At 45.9% G+C, this 22,865-nt stretch overlaps 1 protein-coding gene across 1 annotated transcript in view; it reads right to left on the minus strand.

Moving 5' to 3' along the window:
* Positions 1-282: 282 nt before the first annotated feature.
* Positions 283-22,865, minus strand: part of LOC106611901 (janus kinase and microtubule-interacting protein 1) — a 55,089-nt gene continuing 32,506 nt past the window's right edge. Inside the window, exons 6-23 of the mRNA XM_014212557.3 lie at positions 22,322-22,438; positions 22,013-22,159; positions 17,499-17,657; positions 16,728-16,790; positions 12,243-12,371; positions 11,916-12,044; positions 8,988-9,071; positions 7,665-7,727; positions 7,414-7,512; positions 4,989-5,090; positions 4,869-4,922; positions 4,647-4,712; positions 4,074-4,142; positions 3,859-3,936; positions 2,457-2,663; positions 1,093-1,158; positions 678-722; positions 283-595 (exon numbers count right to left, since the gene is read on the minus strand). Coding sequence (XP_014068032.1) covers positions 569-595; positions 678-722; positions 1,093-1,158; positions 2,457-2,663; positions 3,859-3,936; positions 4,074-4,142; positions 4,647-4,712; positions 4,869-4,922; positions 4,989-5,090; positions 7,414-7,512; positions 7,665-7,727; positions 8,988-9,071; positions 11,916-12,044; positions 12,243-12,371; positions 16,728-16,790; positions 17,499-17,657; positions 22,013-22,159; positions 22,322-22,438 — 1,704 coding nt within the window. The 3' untranslated portion in view covers positions 283-568. The remainder of the gene's footprint in view (positions 596-677; positions 723-1,092; positions 1,159-2,456; positions 2,664-3,858; positions 3,937-4,073; positions 4,143-4,646; positions 4,713-4,868; positions 4,923-4,988; positions 5,091-7,413; positions 7,513-7,664; positions 7,728-8,987; positions 9,072-11,915; positions 12,045-12,242; positions 12,372-16,727; positions 16,791-17,498; positions 17,658-22,012; positions 22,160-22,321; positions 22,439-22,865) is intronic.

Below are 22,865 nucleotides of genomic sequence, written 5' to 3' on the forward strand. Positions count from 1 at the left end.
TTTCCCCCTTCTTCTTCTTCTTCCTCTCCTCCTCTTTCTCCCTCCTCTCCAATTGCACTCTTTCGTTGTGTGGTTCCCAAATTCATCTGAGGCACTGTCTCTAAATTCATCTGAGGCACTGTCTCTAAATTCATCTGAGGCACTGTCTCTAAATTCATCTGAGGCACTGTCTCTAAATTCATCTGAGGCACTGTCTCTAAATTCATCTGAGGCACTGTCTCTAAATTCATCTGAGGCACTGTCTCTAAATTCATCTGAGGCACTGTCTCAATCAATGTTGTCCTTATTGACCAGCTTCAGTGTTTCAGTCACAATGTTTATGCTTTATAGAACTCACGTTAGAGTTTGGCTAATTGTTCCACTTCCAGAAATGGTAGGCGAGGCTTCCTTTCTATAAAAAAACACTGATATACCTCTCGTTATATGTCTCTGGTATTTGTTCACTTTTCAAAGTCATGGTTTTGTTATGTTTTGCATCCCAGGTTAAAAGTGCATGTTTATCAAAAAAGACATAAGGTTTGTGAACCATCTAAAAAACGCTTTAAAAAAACAAACGTGTGTTTCTTCCTCACTCTCCACCTGAGCGCCTTAGCACCTGAGGAAACAGACAAATGATCGTCAGCATCATCAATGTTATTACACAGTATTAGGGAGGTTGCGTAGCTCTGTGCCATTACCTGATGTCGATCCGTGTCAGTGTCATTAAGGCCCAATAATAAAAGCTAGAGAGAAAAACAAAAAGAGGAAGAAGAACTAAACAAATCATAATAATGTTAAAGAATGTTAAAAAAAAGGAGAGAAGAAGACACGTTACTGTTCAGAATTCTAACTGAAGAGTCCTACTGCCCGCTCACATGACCCAGAACCACAGGAGGCTGGTGAAGGGAGGATGGCTTATAATAATAGTTGGAATGAAGTGAATAGAGTGGTACCATGTGTTTGATACCATTCCATGTGTTTGATACCATTCATTTTGTTTCCTTCCAGCCATTACTATGAGCCCATCCTCCCCAAATTAGGTTCCACTAGCCACCTGTGCCCACATCACATACATAGATGTTTCTTAGGCAGAGAGCGAAATTACATATATACCTTTTCTTCAATTTCTTTGACTTGTCTCTTTTGCATGTCAATCATACCTTCCAACTGTCTTATTCTCTGTAAGGCAAATAACACAGAACATATGGTTAAGGAGGTCAACCTCCTACTGACCACAGGCTCTGTATTATAGTTTACAAGTAGAACAAATACATGGTTGTGGTTGTTAAACAGTTGCTAATGAAAGTGACAACCCTTTCCACATGTATTCCCAGAAGTTGCCCTACTCCCATGTTACCATGGCAGCTGTTGCAGAGCGTCAAATAAAAAAAAATCATGCTGTCATGACAACGAGCAAGTGGAACAATGGTGAATCTTTGTTCAGACCACATGAGCTGATTTGTTGACTGACCTTTGGTCCTGGCTACACACACATGCACACTTCCATTGCTCCTTTCCTCTCCTTTAAACCCTGTATGAGACAGACTCAGACAAGCGTGAAATCCAAAACCTTCACTGGAAGCAAACCAGTCCACTGGTAAGTATGAAACACTAGAAACACTGGAACCACACTGATCACATTCTCGTGGCTGACCTGAACCCTAAAAGCTGCTTAGATCATAACCACGGGAGGCTGAGTCAGCCAGAGGAGAGGCAGGGCCTGGAAAATAGCTGTTTTTGGGGGACGGGATTAGGTTGAGATCCTGTATTGCACCCAGCAGGGCTGGTGGAGGAGAGACCAATGAAGAGTCGGTTATGGAGAATGTTCTATTATAATTGATGTCTTTAGTAAACTCCTATTGTGTTATTGATTAGACAGTTGATGGTTAGTTTCTGAAGCAAGGAGTGTTGAGGTTAGGAGTGTCGTGTTGAGGTTAGGAGTGTCATGTTGAGGTTAGGAGTGTCATGTTGAGGTTAGGAGTGTCGTGTTGAGGTTAGGAGTGTCGTGTTGAGGTTAGGAGTGTCGTGTTGAGGTTAGGAGTGTCGTGTTGAGGTTAGGAGCGTCATGTTGAGGTTAGGAGTGCCGTGTTGAGGTTAGGAGTGTCGTGTTGAGGTTAGGAGTGTCGTGTTGAGGTTAGGAGTGTCGTGTTGAGGTTAGGAGTGTCGTGTTGAGGTTAGGAGCGTCATGTTGAGGTTAGGAGTGTCGTGTTGAGGTTAGGAGTCGATCGATGTTGAGGTTAGGAGTGTCGTGTTGAGGTTAGGAGTGTTGTGTTGAGGTTAGTAGTGTCATGTTGAGGTTAGTAGTGTCATGTTGAGGTTAGGAGCATAAAGACTAATAGAATAAGGATAGGACTTCTGTGAAATGTTGAGGTTTGGTGGAATACACAAAATACAAGGAAACACAAACACACACACACAAGCAGGAGGGATACCGCATCTTTGCTCTGTGGCGGCGGCAGGTTAAGGCTTTTCCTTACCTGCTGGGCATGCTGTAGGAGCTCCATGCGCTCCTGTAAGATCTGACTGTCATACTGGCGGCTCTGCCTGAGTATCTGTCTCCGCAGTTTGTCCACGGCTAGCCCCAGCTCCTCCCGCTGCCTGTCCGACAGAGACTCTGCGACCGCACGGCCCCCCGGCTCCTGCTGCAGAGCACTATACAGAGTAGCCTCCAGCTCTGCGATCCTCTGCCATACAGCCACATACACAGGTACGCCACTGTGATCATGGCCGCGATGGAAAACACTGTTCCGCTTTATATCTAGTGTCACTACAATGGTGTGTTTTTCATGGTAATTTCATGGTAACTACAGTGTAGGTACTAAGTCCACTTTGTTACATAGTTCTTACAACTCTAACGCCTGTTTACGGCTTATAATGTCAGTGTAGTGACCATGTAAATACATGCTTCTATTGACACTGTATAAAGTGGAACTAAAAACACAAAAACACACACTGAATCAAATGAGTAAATGGTGGTGAGTGCTAGATACTCTTGTTGTTGTCAAGTTAGAGAGGGGAAGAATGTAAAACATACAGGCTGTTCATGCCTCTTCTCTGTACTGGGGACATCCACACATCTCTAGTCTACGTGTAGTTCCTCTTGATACACCTTCTCATTACAATTACACACTTCACTGAGGGAATCACTACACGTCCTGTCTCGGGATCGTTAGGGATGTGTCTGAACAGTTAATACACAGCCATTCTCCCCAGCCAGTAGGATGTGTCTGAACAGTTAATACACAGCCATTCTCCCCAGCCAGTAGGATGTGTCTGAACAGTTAATACACAGCCATTCTCCCCAGCCAGTAGGATGTGTCTGAACAGTTAATACACAGCCATTCTCCCCAGCCAGTAGGATGTGTCTGAACAGTTAATACACAGCCATTCTCCCCAGCCAGTAGGATGTGTCTGAACAGTTAATACACAGCCATTCTCCCCAGCCAGTAGGGTGTGTCTCTTTCTGTCCTTTAGTACCCAGTGCAAACACGGGTTCATTGAGGTAGAAGATGCAGTATCCCGACAACACAGCAGGGTTTGGTCTGTGGGTTAGTGATGTTTGATGGGTTTACATCATTTAGAGGACTGACAGTAGGTCTAGATCTAGGTCTAAAACATATACTTTATGAAACTATTGCATGACATCTTGATAATATAATGACTATTGTAATATATAATTATAATACAATATATGCCATTTAGCAGACGCTTCTAACCAAAGCGACTTACAGTGATGCGTGCATATGTTTTACAAACAGGTGTTTCCGGGAATCTAACCCACCATCCTGGCATTGCAACTTCAAGTTCCATGCTCTACCAACTGAGGACTACCACCCATGTTCCTACAAGCAGAAGACAGCTGTAGAGTAACCCTCGTACCATGTAGGCCTGATCCAGGGCCTGCTTCCTGTAGTCCAGCTCCTCCTCCATGAAACCCTTCTGCTTACAGAACTGGTCCTGGAACAGCCACAGCACAACACAGGATATGAAATCACATCACGGGGGAATCACATTGCATCACCATGACAATTGCGTCATGTCAGAAACAGTGAAAAACCACTGATACTTGGTCAGATGTTTTTGGGGTCTCTCACCGTCTCATTCTCCAGGTCAATCATCTTCTGGGTCAAGGCTGCCTTTGTGCCGTCTATTTGTTTTAACCACTATGGAGGGAGGGAGAGAGAGAGAGACAGACAGAGGGAGAGAGACACTCAACACATACGGTACAGTTAAATACTCAGTAGATAATGGACCAGTAGGTGTAAGAGGCAGGCTCAGAGATAAGGAGGAGGAGGAAGAGGAGAAGGAGAAGGAAAGGAGGAGAAAGACGAGAAGGAGGAGAAGGAGGTGGAAGAGGAAAATAAGAAAGAGGAGGAGGAATAGTTGAAGAGAAGAAGAAAGAGGAGGAAGAAGATGAGAAGGAGGAGGAAGACGAGAAGGAGGAAGAGGAGAAGGATGAGGAAGAGGAGGAGGAGAAAGAGAAGGAGGAAGAGGAGAAGGAGGAGATAGAGGAGGAGGAGGAGGAGGAAGAGGAGGATGAAGAAGAGGAGGAGATAGAGAAGGAGGAGGAGGAGGAAGAGGAGGAGAAGGAGGAAGAGGAGGCAGATGGGTTGCCTCCCACAATGTAACAATGTTCCAGTGTTGTTGGAGAAGGAGGAGAGACTGACCTTCTCACACATTGACAGAACCGTCCCCGCCTGGATGACAACAATCTGCTCCTCGTTACGCAAGTTCTGGAGACGAAGAAGAGACAGGAAATGGAAATAGAGGATCGGGGAGGGATAAAAGTATTTATTAAGGTTTAAATTGAGGGAGAAAATAGCATTGTGAATTTTAGTAAGATCATTTTATTGAGAGTATTAGGAACAGTGGAGAGAGTGTAAACTCACCCCATTATCTCCCAGGATATCCAGTTTCTTCATCAGATCTGGAATAACCACGTCCTAAAGAGGGATTACACATCCAGTTTACATACGCTGCGAGAGGGAGAATGTGTGTGGTTGTGTTACCTTGATGCCCTCCTGGTGACAGAAGATCTGCAGAGCACTGTTGCTGTTCTCTGGGAACGTAGTCATGTGGAATCCCATGGCTGGAAGCCTGTGTTCCCTCTCCTAATGGACAACAAGTAGAGTTAACCCAGCCCTCATTCACACACACATCTACACACTCACAAACAGTCCTCCCAGTCTAATTTACAGACCACAACAGCCAGCCCTCTAAAGGGGACAGTACTGTCACAACTAATATTCTGGTTGGGTAGACTGGTGTGTGAGACTGATAGTGAATGGGTCAGGGTTGGGAACTGAACTGAATGGGTCAGGGTTGCGAACGGAACGGGTCAGGGTTGAGAACTGAACTGGTCAGGGTTGGGAACTGAACTGAATGGGTCAGGAACTGAACTGGTCAGGGTTGGGAACTGAACTGAACGGCTCAGGGTTGAGAACGGAACGGGTCAGGGTTGAGAACTGAACTGGTCAGGGTTGGGAACTGAACTGAATGGGTCGGGAACTGAACAGAACGGGTCAGGGTTGAGAACTGAACTGAACGGGTCAGGGTTGGGAACTGAACGGTTCAGGGTTGGGAACTGAACGGGTCAGGGTTGGGAACTGAACGGGTCAGGGTTGGGAACTGAACGGGTCAGGGTTGGGAACTGAACTGAATGGGTCAGGAACTGAATGGGTCGGGAAATGAACTGAATGGGTCAGGGTTGGGAACTGAAAAGGTCAGGTTTGGGAACTGAACTGAATGGGTCGGAAACTGAACTGAACGGGTTGGGAACTGAACTGAATGGGTCGGGAACTGAATGGGTCAGGAACTGAATGGGTCAGGAAATTAACTGAATGGGTTAGAGTTGGGAACTGAACAGGTCAGGTTTGGGAACTGAACTGAATGGGTCGGAAACTGAACGGGTTGGGAACTGAACTGAATGGGTCAGGGTTGGGAACTGAACTGAATGGGTCAGGAACTGAACTGAATGGGTCAGGGTTGGGAACTGAACTGAATGGGTCAGGAACTGAACTGAATGGGTCAGGGTTGGGAACTGAACTGAATGGGTCGGGAACTGAACTGAATGGGTCATGGTTGGGAACTGAACTGAATGGGTCGGAACTGAACTGAATGGGTCATGGTTGGGAACTGAACTGAATGGGTCGGGAACTGAACGGGTCAGGGTTGGGAACTGAACTGAATGGGTCATGGTTGGGAACTGAACGGGTCAGGTTTGGGAACTGAACTGAATGGGTCGGAAACTGAACTGAATGGGTCATGGTTGGGAACTGAACTGAATGGGTCGGGAACTGAACGGGTCAGGGTTGCGAACTGAACTGAATGGGTCATGGTTGGGAACTGAACGGGTCAGGTTTGGGAACTGAACTGAATGGGTCCGAAACTGAACTGAATGGGTCATGGTTGGGAACTGAAATTAATGATGTACAGTACTTACATGATGAGGATAGCATGCTCAGGATCTGTCCAAATGAGTTAGGTGGAGAAACATGATTTAAAACGCAAACCAAAGTAATAGGGTTTTAAAACATACTCTGGGAGTTCAAATGGAGGAGTTTAAGTGACTGAGTGGCTCTTTGGGTCCAATCAACCCATTCTTATGTGTGCATTACGAGTTTCTTTGATACCTTCTTGAAGTGATCTAGTATCTCCAATGAAGTCATCATGTTTGATAGAAAAAAGGATACTATGAAAGATACTCTAAAAAAGTATATGAAAGAGCTCATTAAAGATATCCTACATCAGTTGATGGAGGCAGAACCTGAAAGGAGGAAAGCCATGCAGTCGATAATCTTCTATTATGGATAACAATCAAGAGATCTAGGACACGTGTGCCTGATGATTTGAATGTTGTGCATACGACTGCCTTTTTAATGAACATAAAGAAACTTAAGAACAACTACATGCAAGGAGGAGACAAATGAACAAAGATGGGCGGATGGTGAACTTGAACACATTTTATTCCATTCAAAATTATATTCATCTCACTAAAGACAGCATTCTTGTACATCTTTCAATTTAAAAAAATAAACTTTTCCAGTTCAGTGGGGATGGTAAGGCGGTCAGAATACAAGGTACATACAATGGGTCGAGGCACAGTAGTGTGTATGTTTGTGTGCGCGCGTGTGTACGCTGTACTAAGCGCCACAGGAGGCTGGTGGGAGGAGCTATAGGAGGATGCGCTCACTGTAATGGCTGGAATGGAATTATGTAACGGAATCCAACACATTTTTTTTGCGTGTGTTTGATGCCATTCCATATATTCCATTACAATGAGCCCGTCCTCCTATAGCTCCTCCCACCAGCCTCCTCTGCTACGAGCACGCTTGTGTGTGTGTGTGTGTGTTTTGGTCACTGTATGTAGGTCTTGCGTGGGGACTGGAGACCGGTGTCGCCCCCTGGGGACAGTTTGATGGTGCACTCTCTTACTTCCAGCTCTAGCACTCTGAACTCCAGCAGCTCATTCTGGTCCCTCGTGTCCTGCACCGCCGCCTGCAGCTTCCACTCAGCTTGCTGTAACACACACATCTACACACACACATTTTTGTATTTCCCGCCACATTAGATAAACCATGTATTTAATAAAAGTATACACTCAAACGCTCCCTATCCTAGTGTCCTTCCCTTCCAGATGGCTCACAGGACGGTGTTGAGTGACAGAGGCGTAGGAGGTACCTTACCTTGTCGTGGAGCTCCTGATTGGTCCTGATGAGGTACTGCTTCTCCTCCACCCACTTAGAGTCCTGGAGAAACATACGGTCACACACACCTCAGAGAAAAACTCAAGTATCACAACACAGAATGATAAGGGAGATAAGAGCACCTTGCCACCCATAGGGGATACTGTACCCATAGGGGATACTGTACCCATAGGGGATACTGTACCCATAGGGGATACTGTACAATGTACATGCATGAGCACCTCAACCCAAAGAGATTCAGCCACACCGGGTGAGTCCTAGCCCAAACTGTCCGTTTCTGAACTGAGACCCACAAGCCCAAAATAAGTGAAAAAATGCATTCAAATAGTGAGCACACATGCCTGCAACCACAAGTTAAACACACAAGATATTGCTGTAACATGGTTTTATTGAGCCAAAAAGCAACAGAGAGAAAGTCCGCCACCAGAATGACCAGAAATACAGAGAAATGTGCTCAGAAATCTGCATTGGTACATTGAACAGCATGCTGAACAGAGATTCAGGAATATTGAGGCACCAGAGGTGAGAGCAGTGCAACAGAAAGTGCAACAATGCCACAGTGACACAAACAGGCAACATGCAGTAAATGTGAGGCATGCAACAGGTACCAGAGAATGATGGAGGATGCTATGAGTTCTGACCTCTGTGAAACGCTGCTCGGTATTAGATCTATTCAGTCTATTGATATCAGGCTGAGCAATCAAAAAGAAGATTGAACAATCTATGGGATTTGCATCATGGTGCATTTGTTTTGTTTTGACCCCAAAATCCATATACACTTCTCAAAATGGATTTCACTCTGATTTTACAAATATCATTACTTATACAAGGAAATAATCTAATTGATATATCTTTACAGAGGAACTGATTGAAGATGATTTCCACATAATGTGACAGAATTAAGACAATACAGTATAGATATATTTTCATTAACCTTGTTTCTTCATATTTGTCATATTGGTAAATGCTAGGTACAATTTGATATGACTGTCTGATTTGTTTAGCATGAGGACGAATCATTCAATTAGTTTTCTCATGATCATGAGGACATAAATCCTGATGATCTTTTCCAGAGAAAATAGACCATATACATTAAAATACTGTCAACGACAGTGGAGCACACACACAGGGCAGAGTTGTGACATCATCAGAATGACATCACAGGATCCTGCGGCAGATCCGGTCGGCGTAGCCGTAGCGCCAGGCCAAAAGCAAAGCCCCAAGACACACAAGCAGCAGGGCCAATGAGAGCGGAGCAGCCAGGGACCTCCCAGTCTTCTCCCCGCCCTTTTCCTCTTTTACCTGCCCCCTCTCAGCCAATGCCTTCTCCAGGTCGGCGATCTTCGCCTGGCACCCAATCAGGTCCGCCAGCAGCTGCTCACGGTTCTGGGGGAAGGCAAAAATAGCCAATCAGAGACCAGAGTCAAGTCAGTTCAATCAGGTGAGTTAGTGCTGGGCTGGAACAAAAGCCTGCACTCCCTGCAGCCTGTTAAGGTAGAACATCAACCTGCACATCCTGCAGCCTGTTAAGATAGAACATTAACCTGCACATCCTGCAGCCTGCTAAGATAGAACATCAACCTGCACACCCTGCAACCTGCTAAGATAGAACATTAACCTGCACACCCTGCAGCCTGCTAAGATAGAACATCAACCTGCACACCCTGCAACCTGCTAAGATAGAGCATTAACCTGCACACCCTGCAGCCTGCTAAGATAGAACATTAACCTGCACACCCTGCAACCTGCTAAGATAGAACATTAACCTGCACACCCTGCAGCCTGCTAAGATAGAACATTAACCTGCACACCCTGCAGCCTGCTAAGATAGAACATTAACCTGCACACCCTGCAGCCTGCTAAGATAGAACATCAACCTGCACACCCTGCAACCTGCTAAGATAGAGCATTAACCTGCACACCCTGCAGCCTGCTAAGATAGAACATTAACCTGCACACCCTGCAACCTGCTAAGATAGAACATTAACCTGCACACCCTGCAGCCTGCTAAGATAGAACATTAACCTGCACACCCTGCAGCCTGCTAAGATAGAACATTAACCTGCACACCCTGCAACCTGCTAAGATAGAACATCAACCTGCACACCCTGCAACCTGCTAAGATAGAACATTAACCTGCACACCCTGCAGCCTGCTAATATAGAACATTAACCTGCACACCCTGCAGCCTGTTAAGATAGAAGAACATTAACCTGCACACCCTGCAGCCTGTTAAGATAGAAGAACATCAACCTGCACACCCTGCAACCTGTTAAGATAGAACATCAACCTGCACACCCTGCAACCTGCTAAGATAGAACATCAACCTGCACACCCTGCAACCTGCTAAGATAGAACATTAACCTGCACACCCTGCAGCCTGCTAAGATAGAACATCAACCTGCACACCCTGCAGCCTGTTAAGATAGAAGAACATTAACCTGCACACCCTGCAGCCTGTTAAGATAGAAGAACATCAACCTGCACACCCTGCAACCTGTTAAGATAGAACATTAACCTGCACACCCTGCAGCCTGTTAAGATAGAACATTAACCTGCACACCCTGCAGCCTGCTAAGATAGAACATTAACCTGCACACCCTGCAGCCTGCTAAGATAGAACATTAACCTGCACACCCTGCAACCTGCTAAGATAGAACATTAACCTGCACACCCTGCAGCCTGCTAAGATAGAACATTAACCTGCACACCCTGCAGCCTGTTAAGATAGAACATTAACCTGCACACCCTGCAGCCTGTTAAGATAGAACATCAACCTGCACACCCTGCAACCTGTTAAGATAGAACATTAACCTGCACACCCTGCAACCTGTTAAGATAGAACATCAACCTGCACACCCTGCAGCCTGTTAAGATAGAACATCAACCTGCACACCCTGCAGCCTGCTAAGATAGAAGAACATTAACCTGCACACCCTGCAGCCTGTTAAGATAGAACATTAACCTGCACACCCTGCAGCCTGCTAAGATAGAACATTAACCTGCACACCCTGCAACCTGCTAAGATAGAACATTAACCTGCACACCCTGCAGCCTGCTAAGATAGAACATTAACCTGCACACCCTGCAGCCTGCTAAGATAGAACATCAACCTGCACACCCTGCAGCCTGTTAAGATAGAACATTAACCTGCACACCCTGCAACCTGCTAAGATAGAACATTAACCTGCACACCCTGCAGCCTGCTAAGATAGAACATTAACCTGCACACCCTGCAGCCTGTTAAGATAGAACATCAACCTGCACACCCTGCAGCCTGCTAAGATAGAACATTAACCTGCACACCCTGCAGCCTGCTAAGATAGAACATTAACCTGCACACCCTGCAGCCTGCTAAGATAGAACATTAACCTGCACACCCTGCAGCCTGTTAAGATAGAACATTAACCTGCACACCCTGCAGCCTGCTAAGATAGAACATTAACCTGCACACCCTGCAGCCTGTTAAGATAGAACATTAACCTGCACACCCTGCAACCTGCTAAGATAGAACATTAACCTGCACACCCTGCAGCCTGCTAAGATAGAACATTAACCTGCACACCCTGCAGCCTGCTAAGATAGAACATTAACCTGCACACCCTGCAGCCTGCTAAGATAGAACATCAACCTGCACACCCTGCAGCCTGTTAAGATAGAAGAACATCAACCTGCACACCCTGCAGCCTGTTAAGATTGAACATTAACCTGCACACCCTGCAGCCTGCTAAGATAGAACATCAACCTGCACACCCTGCAGCCTGTTAAGATAGAACATTAACCTGCACACCCTGCAACCTGCTAAGATAGAACATTCACCTGCACACCCTGCAGCCTGCTAAGATAGACCATTAACCTGCACACCCTGCAGCCTGTTAAGATAGAACATTAACCTGCACACCCTGCAACCTGCTAAGATAGAACATTAACCTGCACACCCTGCAGCCTGTTAAGATAGAACATTAACCTGCACACCCTGCAACCTGCTAAGATAGAAAAACATTGTTCTTGTACTCCTCTTGGCAAAAGCTCATGTTTTGAGACAGTGATGGGCACATCAGGAGTCTAATGAGGGATATCAGGGGCAGGCTGTAGGGGTTAAAGGTTAAAGCTACTGACCCTGGCCTCTCTCTCACTGTTGTGCGGCCCCCCCACTCCACCAGTCTGTCCTGTAGGAGGGTACGTGTTAGGGGTTATACGGTGTAGGGGTTAAAGGTTAAAGCTACTCACCCTGGCCTCTCTCTCAGCATCGTGTGACCCCCCAGTCTGTTCCTGTAGAAGGGCGTAGGCCCGCTGGAGAGCCTGGTACTCTCTGGTCAGCTGTCTGAAGCGCAGCTCTGACTCTTCACGAGAGACACCCTGGGGAATGAATACAATACATAACATGCCATATAGCAGACGCTTTTATCCAAAGCGACTTACAGTCATGCGTGTATACATTTTACGCATGGTTGGTCCAGGGAATTTAACCCACTATCCTGGCATTGCAAGAGCCATGCTCTACCAACTAAACTACAGAGGACCGGGTAGCGACATGGTCAGCACACACACACTTACGTCCTCCAGGTCCTCCTCGGGCGTGGCAGGGGTGAAGTCTGTGAGGTCAGTGTTGTAAGAGGTCAGAGACGACGTCTCAGAGTCCACAGACTCCTCATCAAATCCAAAATATGTCTCCACAACATGCCTCTGGAGAGATAGAGAGAGAGGGAGGAGGAGGAGCGAGGGAGAAGGATAGAGTGGGGGAGGGAGGAGGATGGAGAGAGAGAGAGAGAAGGAGAGAGAGAAGGGGAAAGAAAAAGGGAGTGATGAGCTGTAAAATATTGATTTACACACACACATACACAAAAGCAATAGGAGAGAAGACTATTTGAAACACAGACTGTGGTATCTACCTCGGGGGTTGGTAATAGAGGAGAGGTAGGTGCTGTGACGTTGCCTCCCTCTGCTGGGAGTACACGGGCTGGGCACCCCGACACGGATGGCTCCAAGTAGAGGTAATTAGGGGAAAGTGCCAACCAGCCGTGGAGGCCACATAAAAGAAGCACTGTGGTACACCGCGGGGGAGAACAGAGAGGCCGACAGAGCAGAAGCTGAGAAGAAGGACCGAGCCAAACCTACCTGATTCCGTTATGTTTATTTTATTGCCTAGTAAAGTCGTGTTTGCTGACTAGAACCTCCCTGTCTCTGTGTTAATCTCTGCACGCTCAACCCAACACCCCACGGTTTACCACATATGGAGGAGAATGCGGGCATCTCAGTAGCTTTGGGTGCTGTGCGGGTCGAGCGTACGGAGATTACCATGGAGGAACTGGTGGCTCAGATTATCCTCAGCCAGCAGAAGCAACAGGCTCTCCAGGAGCAAGCGCTGGAGGAGCAGAACCAACAAAACCTCAGACTGGTAGCGGAGGTAGCCCAGTTGAACGCTGGGACGGCTCAGGAGTCTGGCCCGAATCAGTTCCTGGTTAAGTTAATGGAGGAAGATAATGTGGAGGTGTATTTGTGCACCTTCGAGAGGACGACGCAGAGGGAAAGATGGCCCAAGTGGGCCAGACTGTTGGCACCCTATCTCTCCGGGAAGTCCCAAGTCCCTACTTCGATTTGAATGCCGACCAGGCCGCGAATTATGAGGGACTCAAATGTGAGAGGGCGGTCGGTCCAACGGGAAGTGACGACAGTGCTAGAGATGGGGGTACTGGAGGAGTCCCACAGTGAGTGGTCTAGCCCTAGTGCTGGTACCAAAACCGGACGGAACCATCCGCTTTTGCAATGACTTCGGGGGCCTGAACGATGTCAGTAATTTGACGTCTACCCCATGCTCCAGGTGGATGAACTGATTGACCGCTTGGGGATGGAGAGATACGTCAGCACCTTGGACCTGACGAAGGGGTACTGGCAGGTGCTGCTGGCAGCGGCCTCCCGGGAGAAGACAGCCTTCTCCATCCCAGGGGGGTTATACCACTACCGGGTTCTTCCTTTTGGGCTCCACGGGGCCCTAGCGACCTTTCAGTGACTCATGGACCGCGTCCTGTGCCCACCCAGTGAGTACGCTGCTGCTTATTTGGATGACATAATTGTGAACAGTGACAGTTGGGAGTCCCATCTCTGTAGGTTACAGGCAGTGGTGGATGTGCTAAGGGATGCGGGGCTGACCTCGAACCCACACAAGTGCAAGCTGGGCTACGCCGAGGTGGAGTACCTGGGCTATCAGATCGGGTGGGGAAATGTGAAGCCCCAAGAAGAAAAAAGAAAAAAAATCACTGCCATTAGGAAATGGCCGGTCCCCCGAACCAAGAGGCAGGTGAAGTCATTCCTGGGGTTAGCAGGAATGACTTCCTGGGGTTAGCAGGAATTAAGTCATTCCTGGGGTTAGCAGTCGTCCTTTAAGTCTTTACTGAAGACTTATCTCTTCAGTAGGTCCTATGATTAAGTATAGTCTGGCCCAGGAGTGTGAAGGTGAACGGAAAGGCTGGAGCAACGAACCGCCCTTGCTGTCTCTGCCTTGCCGGTTCCCCTCTCTCCACTGGGATTCTCTGCCTCTAACCCTATTACAGGGGCTGAGTCACTGGCTTACTGGTGTTCTTCCATGCCGTCCATGGGAGGGGTGCGTCACTTGAGTGGGCTGAGTCACTGACGTGGTCTTCCTGTCTGGGTTGGCGCCCCCCCCCCCCCCCCCCCCCCTTGGGTTGTGCCGTGGCGGAGATCTTTGTGGGCTATACTCGGCCTTGTCTTAGGACGGTAAGTTGGTGGTTGGAGACATCCCTCTAGTGGTGTGGGGGCTGTGCTTTGGCAAAGTGGGTGGGGTTATATCCTGCCTGTTTGGCCCTGTCCGGGGGTTTCATCGGATGGGGCCACAGTGTCTCCTGACCCCTCCTGTCTCAGCCTCCAGTATTTATGCTGCAGTAGTTTGTGTCGGGGGGCTAGGGTCAGTCTGTTACATCTGGAGTATTTCTCTTGTCTTATCCGGTGTCCTGTGTGAATTTAAATATGCTCTCTCTAATTCTCTCTTTCTTTCTTTCTCTCGGAGGACCTGAGCCCTAGGACCATGCCTCAGGACTACCTGGCATGATGACTCCTTGCTGTCCCCAGTCCACCTGGCCGTGCTGCTGCTCCAGTTTCAACTGTTCTGCCTGCGGCTATGGAACCCTGACCTGTTCACCGGACGTGCTTGTTGCACCCTCGACAACTACTATGATTATTATTATTTGACCATGCTGGTCATTTATGAACATTTAACATCTTGACCATGTTCTGTTATAATATCCACCCGGCACAGCCAGAAGAGGACTGGCCACCCCTCATAGCCTGGTTCCTCTCTAGGTTTCTTCCTAGGTTTTTGGCCTTTCTAGGGAGTTTTTCCTAGGGAGTTTTTCCTAGCCACCGTGCTTCATTCACATGCATTGCTTGCTGTTTGGGGTTTTAGGCTGGGTTTCTGTACAGCACTTTGAGATATCAGCTGATGTACGAAGGGCTATATAAATTAATTTGATTTGATTTGACTACTACAGTCGATTTGTACCAAACTTTGCCCGCAATAGCTTCTCCCCTCACAGACCTAACGAAGACACGACTACCCCAGACGGTGCGATGGATAAAGGACACAGAGGCAGTGTTCCAGGCCCTAAAGGATGCGCTATGTTCACACCAGGTACTCATCACCCCGGACTTCTCAAAAAACCTCCTGGTCCAGACAGACACAGCAGGAAGCTCCTCCCGAGGGAGAAGAAGTACTCGATTGTCGAGAAGGAGTGCCTCACCGTGAAGTGGGCACTGGACACCCTCAAGTATTACCTCCTCGGGAGGAGGTCACCCTGATCACTGACTGTGCCCCCCTTGCGTGGATGGCTCCAAGTAGAGGTAATTAGGGGAAAGTGCCAACCAGCCGTGGAGGCCACATAAAAGAAGCACTGTGGTACACCGCGGGGGAGAACAGAGAGGCCGACAGAGCAGAAGCTGAGAAGAAGGACCGAGCCAAACCTACCTGATTCCGTTATGTTTATTTTATTGCCTAGTAAAGTCGTGTTTGCTGACTAGAACCTCCCTATCTCTGTGTTAATCTCTGCACGCTCAACCCAAGACAGATGAAGCAACACACAGACAGATGAAGCAGGAGATGGAGACAGACCATAACACACAGACAGATGAAGCAGGAGATGGAGACAGACCATAACACAGACAGATGAAGCAGGAGATGGAGACAGACCATAACACAGACAGATGAAGCAGGAGATGGAGACAGACCATAACACACAGACAGATGAAGCAGGAGATGGAGACAGACCATAACACACAGACAGATGAAGCAGGAGATGGAGACAGACCATAACACACAGACAGATGAAGCAGGAGATGGAGAGGGCGAGCTAAACATACTCATACATACTGGTGCTATACTATAAACCTCCCAACAAAGCTAGTATCCTCGAAGGTGAACTATACTGTCCTCTGGCACTGAGCTCTGAGGCAGGGCTGTCTCAGTCACCCACTTACCAGACAGACACAGAGGTGTGTTAACTAGCATCCACCAATCCTCTTTAAGATAGTTACCAGGCCTGTGAGGTAGCAGCACTGTACTTTTCCATTCCAGTCAGACTCTCCCAGGAAGTGTGTTCTGTTCCATTCCCAGTTAGAGTCCCAGTAACCAGCTCCAGTTATAGATGCAGGGAGTGTGTTAAATCTCTTAGCAACATACATGACCGACTCTGCTAACTCTCTCGAGGACCGCTCATCCTCTCCTGATCATCAACACCTCATCTACCTTTCCTTCTGACTGAGTTTGGAAGAGATTACCAAACAGGTGTCATTGTTCCCCCATCTGAGCCCAATTAAACACAGTCACACGCACTTAGGAACCTATGCATGCACACGCATGCCCCATCTGACCCAATTAGACAGAACCAGCCCATCAGCATCATGAGAAGAGTCTATTGCTTATTGACAACACCGCTGGACCAGCAGTGTGTGACAAGAGACATAGAACACAACAAAGAAACACTATAAAACACACACAAACACACAGAATGGTAGAGGGAGTAGTAGTCTTACTTTAGGTGGTAGCTTGAGGGGTTTTCTTCGGTTCTTTTTGCAGAGCATCAGTCTGTCACGTTCCTGTGCAGAAAGGAGCAACTTGGGATTTCTAGCCTTTTGAGTTTAGACAACATGCATCGTTTCTGTATGAGAAGGCTCTGATTGATGTGGGGCTGATCCTTAACCTGACAAACTAATTGTACTAATCTAGGCCATCGATCGTCCCGTGTGTGGAATCCTGGGGACAGAATCTGAATACTATTTCATTTAGGCTCGTCAAAATGCAGCCACGGTAAAAAGTGAGACGGGTAGGATTCTTTATGGGAACAACCAGGGTTAGAGAAGGTAAAATGAATTGTGTATCCAACATCTGCCCCCAGGTCCGGACATGTTGGGGCGATCCAAAATTATGATCAGCAGCAAGGAGCCAGCAGAACATCACCGTGCTAATGAGTAAATTAGCAACAGGCTCTGATTAAAAGTGATTAGAGCAGAGAGAGTGGGTGGTAAGTGGCTGGCTGGCGAGAGGGTCTGGAGGGCAGGACCAACATGTTACCCAACAGTACACTCAGCCTAACGGCAGCCATTTTAATCCACTGTTTCAATGTACTGCAGTAAAGTACAAGAAAATGTCTGCCTATTTGTTTAAGAACCCTTGAGCTAGGCGGGTGCCCATATTCACTAATTTCATCACTACAATAAGGATCTGTCATTGCCCTGTTGTTTGGAAGTTCTGATGATTTAAAGATCAGGTAAACTGCAATGTCGATGTTAGAGTGTCTCCCTGACCTGCGTGAGCTCGTCGATGATGCCTTGTTGCTCGGCAAACTGCAGCTTAAGGAACTCTACTTCCTGTTCCTCGTGGGCCTGACTTAGGTCTGTCAGTGAGGTAGGCCTCTTCAGCTGCTGGGGCTGAGGCTGCTGGGAACGAGAGTGCACATTCTCCTTCTGAGAGAGGGAGGGGGGAGGGAGAAGGGGGAGAGAAAGTGGGAAAGAGAGAGAGGGAGGTGAGGAGAGATACATTCTCAGGGGTCAGCGACTCAAGTGTGAGGTCAAGAGAGACAGGAGAGAGAGAGAGTGAGAGATGCTTCGTTGACTTCAAAAAAGCTTTTGACTCAATTTGGCATGAGGGTCTGCTATACAAATTGATGGAAAGTGGTGTTTGGGGAAAAAATCCATGTACATGTACGGTTAAAATTGGCAAAAACCACACACACATTTCTTTCCACAGGGCCGTGGGCTGAGACAGGGATGCAGCTTAAGCCCCACCCTATTCAACACCCAGCCTCACCCTACTAGAATCTGAAGTCAAATGTCTACTGCTGATGATCTGGTGCTTCTGTCCCCAACCAAGGAGGGCCTACAGCAGCACCTAGATCTTCTGCACAGATTCTGTCAGACCCGAGCCCTGATAGTAAATCTCAGTAAGACCAAAATAATGGTGTTCCAAAAAAGGTCTAGTTGTCAGGACCACGAATACAAATTCCATCTAGACACCGTTGCCCTAGAGCATACAAAAAACTATACATACCTCGGCCTAAACATCAGAGCCACAGGTAACTTCCACAAAGCTGTGAATGAGCTGAGAGACAAGGCAAGAAGGGCCTTCTATGCCATCAAAAGGAACATAAAATTCCACATACCAATTAGGATCTGACTAAAAATACTTGAATCAGTTATAGAACCAATTGCCCTTTATGGTTGTGAGGTCTGGGGTCCACTCACCAACGAAGAATTCACAAAACTGGACAAACACCAAATTGAGACTTCTGCATGCAGAATTCTGCAACAATCTCCTCCGTGTACAACGTAAAACACCAAATAATGCATGCAGAGCAGAATTAGGCCGATACCCGCTAATTATCAAAATCCAGATAAGAGACGTTAAATTCTACAACCACCTAAAAGGAAGCGATTCCCAAACCTTCCATAACAAAGCGATCACCTACAGAGGGATGAACCTGGAGAAGAGTCCCCTAAGCAAGCTGGTCCTGGTGCTCTGTTCACAAACACAAACACACCCCACAGAGCCCCAGGATAGCAACACAATTAGACCCAACCAAATCATGAGCAAACAAAAAGATAATTACTTGACACATTGGAATGAATTAACAAAAAAACTGAGCAAACTAGAATTGTATTTGGCCCTAAACAGAGAGTACACCGTGGCAGAATAACAGACCACTGTGACTGACCCCCCAAAAAAGGAAAGCTTTGACTATGTACAGACTCAGTGAGCATAGCCTTGCTATTGAGAAAGGTCGCCGTAGGCACACCTGGCTCTCAAGAAAAGACAGGCTATGTGCACACTGCCCACAAAATGAGGTGGAAACTGAGCTGCACTTCCTAACCTCCTGCCCAATGTATGAACATATTAGAGACACATATTTCCCTCAGATTACACAGACCCACAAATTTTGATAAACTCCCATATCTATTGGGTGAAATACCACCCTGTGCAATCTCAGCAGCAGGATTTGTGACCTGTTGACACAAGAAAAGGGCAACCAGTGAAGAACAAATACCATTGTAAATACAACCCATATTTATGCTTATTTATTTTCCCTTTTCTACTTTATCTATTTGCACATCATTACAACACTGTATATAGACATATGACATTTGAAATTTTGGAACTTGTGAGTGTAATATTTACTGTTGACTTTATTGTTTATTTCACTTTGGTTTATCCATTTCACCATGCCAATAAAGCCCCTTGAATTGCATTGAAGTATTGAGAGTAGAGGTCGACCGATTAATCGGAATGGCCGATTAATTAGGGCCGATTTCAAGTTTTCATAACAATCGGAAATCGGTATTTTTGGACGCCGATTTGGCCGATTATTATTTTAAAATTTTTTTAAAATATATTTTTTTTTTTAGACCTTTATTTAACCAGGCAAGTCAGTTAAGAATACATTCTTATTTTCAATGACGGCCTAGGAACGGTGGGTTAACTGCCTTGTTCAGGGGAAGAACGACAGATTTTTACCTTGTCAGCTCAGGGATTCAATCTTGCAACCTTACGGTTAACTAGTCCAACGCTCTAACCACCTGCTTTACATTGCACTCCACGAGGTTACGCGAATGCAGTAAGAAGCTAAGGTAAGTTGCTAGCTAGCATTAAACTTATCTTATAAAAAACAATCAGTCAATCATAATCACTAGTTAACTACACATGGTTGATGATATTACTAGTTTATCTAGCCTGTCCTGCGTTGCATATAATCGCTTAGGTACACGTTGCTCCAACCATAAACATCAATGCCTTTCTTAAAATCAATACACAAGTATATATTTTTAAACCTGCATATTTAGTTAATATTGCCTGCTAACATGAATTTCTTTTAACTAGGGAAAGTGTGTCACTTCTCTTGCAAACAGAGTCAGGGTACATGCAGCAGTTTGGGCCGCCTGGCTCGTTGCGAACTGTGAAGACTATTTCTTCCTAATAACAAAGACAGCCGACTTCGCCAAACGGGGGATGATTTAACAAAAGCGCATTTGCGAAAAAAGCACAATCGTTGCACGACTGTTCCTAACCATAAACATCAATGCCTTTCTTAAAATCAATACACAGAAGTATATATTTTTAAACCTACATATTTAGCTAAAAGAAATCCAGGTTAGCAGGCAATATTAACCAGGTGAAATTGTGTCATTTTGCGTTCATTGCACGCAGTCAGGGTATATGCAACAGTTTGGGCCGCCTGGCTCGTTGCGAACTAATTTGCCAGAATTTTACGTAATTATGACATAACATTGAAGATTGTGCAATGTAACAGGAATAACGTTTTGTTTTCGAGATGATCGTTTCCGGATTCTACCATATTAATGACCTAAGGCTTGTATTTCTGTGTGTTATTATGTTATAATTAAGTCTATGATTTGATAGAGCAGTCTGACTGAGCGGTGGTAGGCAGCAGCAGGCTCGTAAGCATTCATTCAAAATAGCACTTTCGTGCGTTTTGCCAGCTGTTTTGCCAGCTGTTTATGACTTCAAGCCTGTCAACTCCCAAGATTAGGCTGGTGTAACCGATGTGAAATGGCTAGCTAGTTAGCCGGGTGCACGCTCATAGTGTTTCAAACGTCACTCGCTCCGAGACTTGGAGTAGTTGTTTCCCCTTCCTCTACGTGGGTAACGCTGCTTCGAGGGTGGCTGTTGTCGATGTGTTCCTGGTTCAAGCCCAGGTAGGAGCGAGGAGAGGGACGGAAGCTATATTGTTACACTGGCAAGACTAAAGTGCCTATAAGAACATCCAATAGTCAAAGGTATATGAAATACAAATGGTATAGAGAGAAATAGTCCTATAATTCCTATAATAACTACAACCTAAAACTTCTTACCTGGGAATATTGAAGACTCATGTTAAAAGGAACCACCAGCTTTCATATGTTCTCATGTTCTGAGCAAGGAACTTAAACGTTAGCTTTTTTACATGGCACATATTGCACTTTTACTTTCTTCTCCAACACTTTGTTTTGCATTATTTAAACCAAATTGAACATGTTTCATTATTTATTTGAGGCTAAATTGATTTTATTGATGTATTATATTAAGTTAAAATAAGTGTTCATTCAGTATTGTTGTAATTGTCATTATTACAAATAAATAATAATAATAATAATAATAAAAATCACCCGTTAACGTATCGGCGTTGAAAAATCATAATCGGTCGACCTCTAATTGAGAGAGAGAGAGAGACACAGGATTTCCTTAACCGTGACTCATAACTTTAAATTGTGCAGTGAGGCTTTGTAATCAAGGAGAAATGCAAATACTGAGTGACACAGATACTGATTGACACAGATACTGATGGACACAGATACTGATTGACAGAGATACTGATTGACAGAGATACTGATTGACAGAGATATTGATGGACACAGATACTGATGGACACAGATACTGATTGACACAGATACTGATTGACAGAGATACTGATTGACACAGATACTGATGGACACAGATACTGATGGACACAGATACTGATGGACAGAGAAACTGATGGACAGAGATACTGATGGACACAGATACTGATGGACACAGATACTGATGGACACAGATACTGATGGACACAGATACTGCCTAACATCTCTTGTAGGGCTCTTGCCCTTTCCTTAGATGACCTCCATTTCACATGGTCCCTACAATGTGGTTCCTCTTAATCCATTCATAAATATCAAATCATAGCCTATACTTCTGTTACACTTATCAACGTCCTCCCCTAGTCATGAAGGAGATGAGACAAGGAAAGGAGAAAAGCAAAGTAGACCAAGAAGGTTATGTCTGGTTCCCTCACCATCTCTGCGTTCTCTCTGCTGAGGTTCTTGAGTTTCTCCTCCATGCGCTGCAGAGTCTGCAGGTGATCATTGTTCTTCTTCGACATCCTCTTATATTTATCTAAGAGTGGCTTCATCTGACTCTCTGACTCACGCACCCGCTTCAACTGACAGATGAAGGGAGAGATGGAAGGAGAGAGCGAGAGAAATGGAAGGAGAAAGAGAAAGTTATTTTCACATACCTGCATATTTCCATAACATCCCTTCATTGTTCCCATAGAATGTTCCGTTATCCACCAAGTTATTTTCTGCAGGTGTGTGTTACTCACCAGTTCATTCCTCTCATCTGCCAGCAGGGTGTTTCTGTCCTCCAGCTTCCTGGTAACAGAGTGGAGCTCAGCTATCTTCAGCTGGAACCTCCTCGCATCCCGAAGATCTTCTACCTCCTGAGAGAGAGAGAGAGAGAGAGAGAGAGAGAGAGAGGGGGGATATAAATATATATATATATATATATATATATATACTGCTCAAAAAAATAAAGTGAACACTAAAATAACACATCCTAGATCTGAATGAATGAAATAATCTTATTAAATACTTTTTTCTTTACATAGTTGAATGTGCTGACAACAAAATCACACAAAAATAATCAATGGAAATCCAATTTATCAACCCATGGAGGTCTGGATTTGGAGTCACACTCAAAATTAAAGTGGAAAACCACACTACAGGCTGATCCAACTTTGATGTAATGTCCTTAAAACAAGTCAAAATGAGGCTCAGTAGTGTGTGTGGCCTCCACGTGCCTGTATGACCTCCCTACAACGCCTGGGCATGCTCCTGATGAGGTGGCGGATGGTCTCCTGAGGGATC

This window comes from Salmo salar, chromosome 09 (genome assembly GCF_965601325.2).
Source record: "Salmo salar chromosome 09, fSalSal1, whole genome shotgun sequence".
Lineage (NCBI taxonomy): Eukaryota > Metazoa > Chordata > Actinopteri > Salmoniformes > Salmonidae > Salmo > Salmo salar.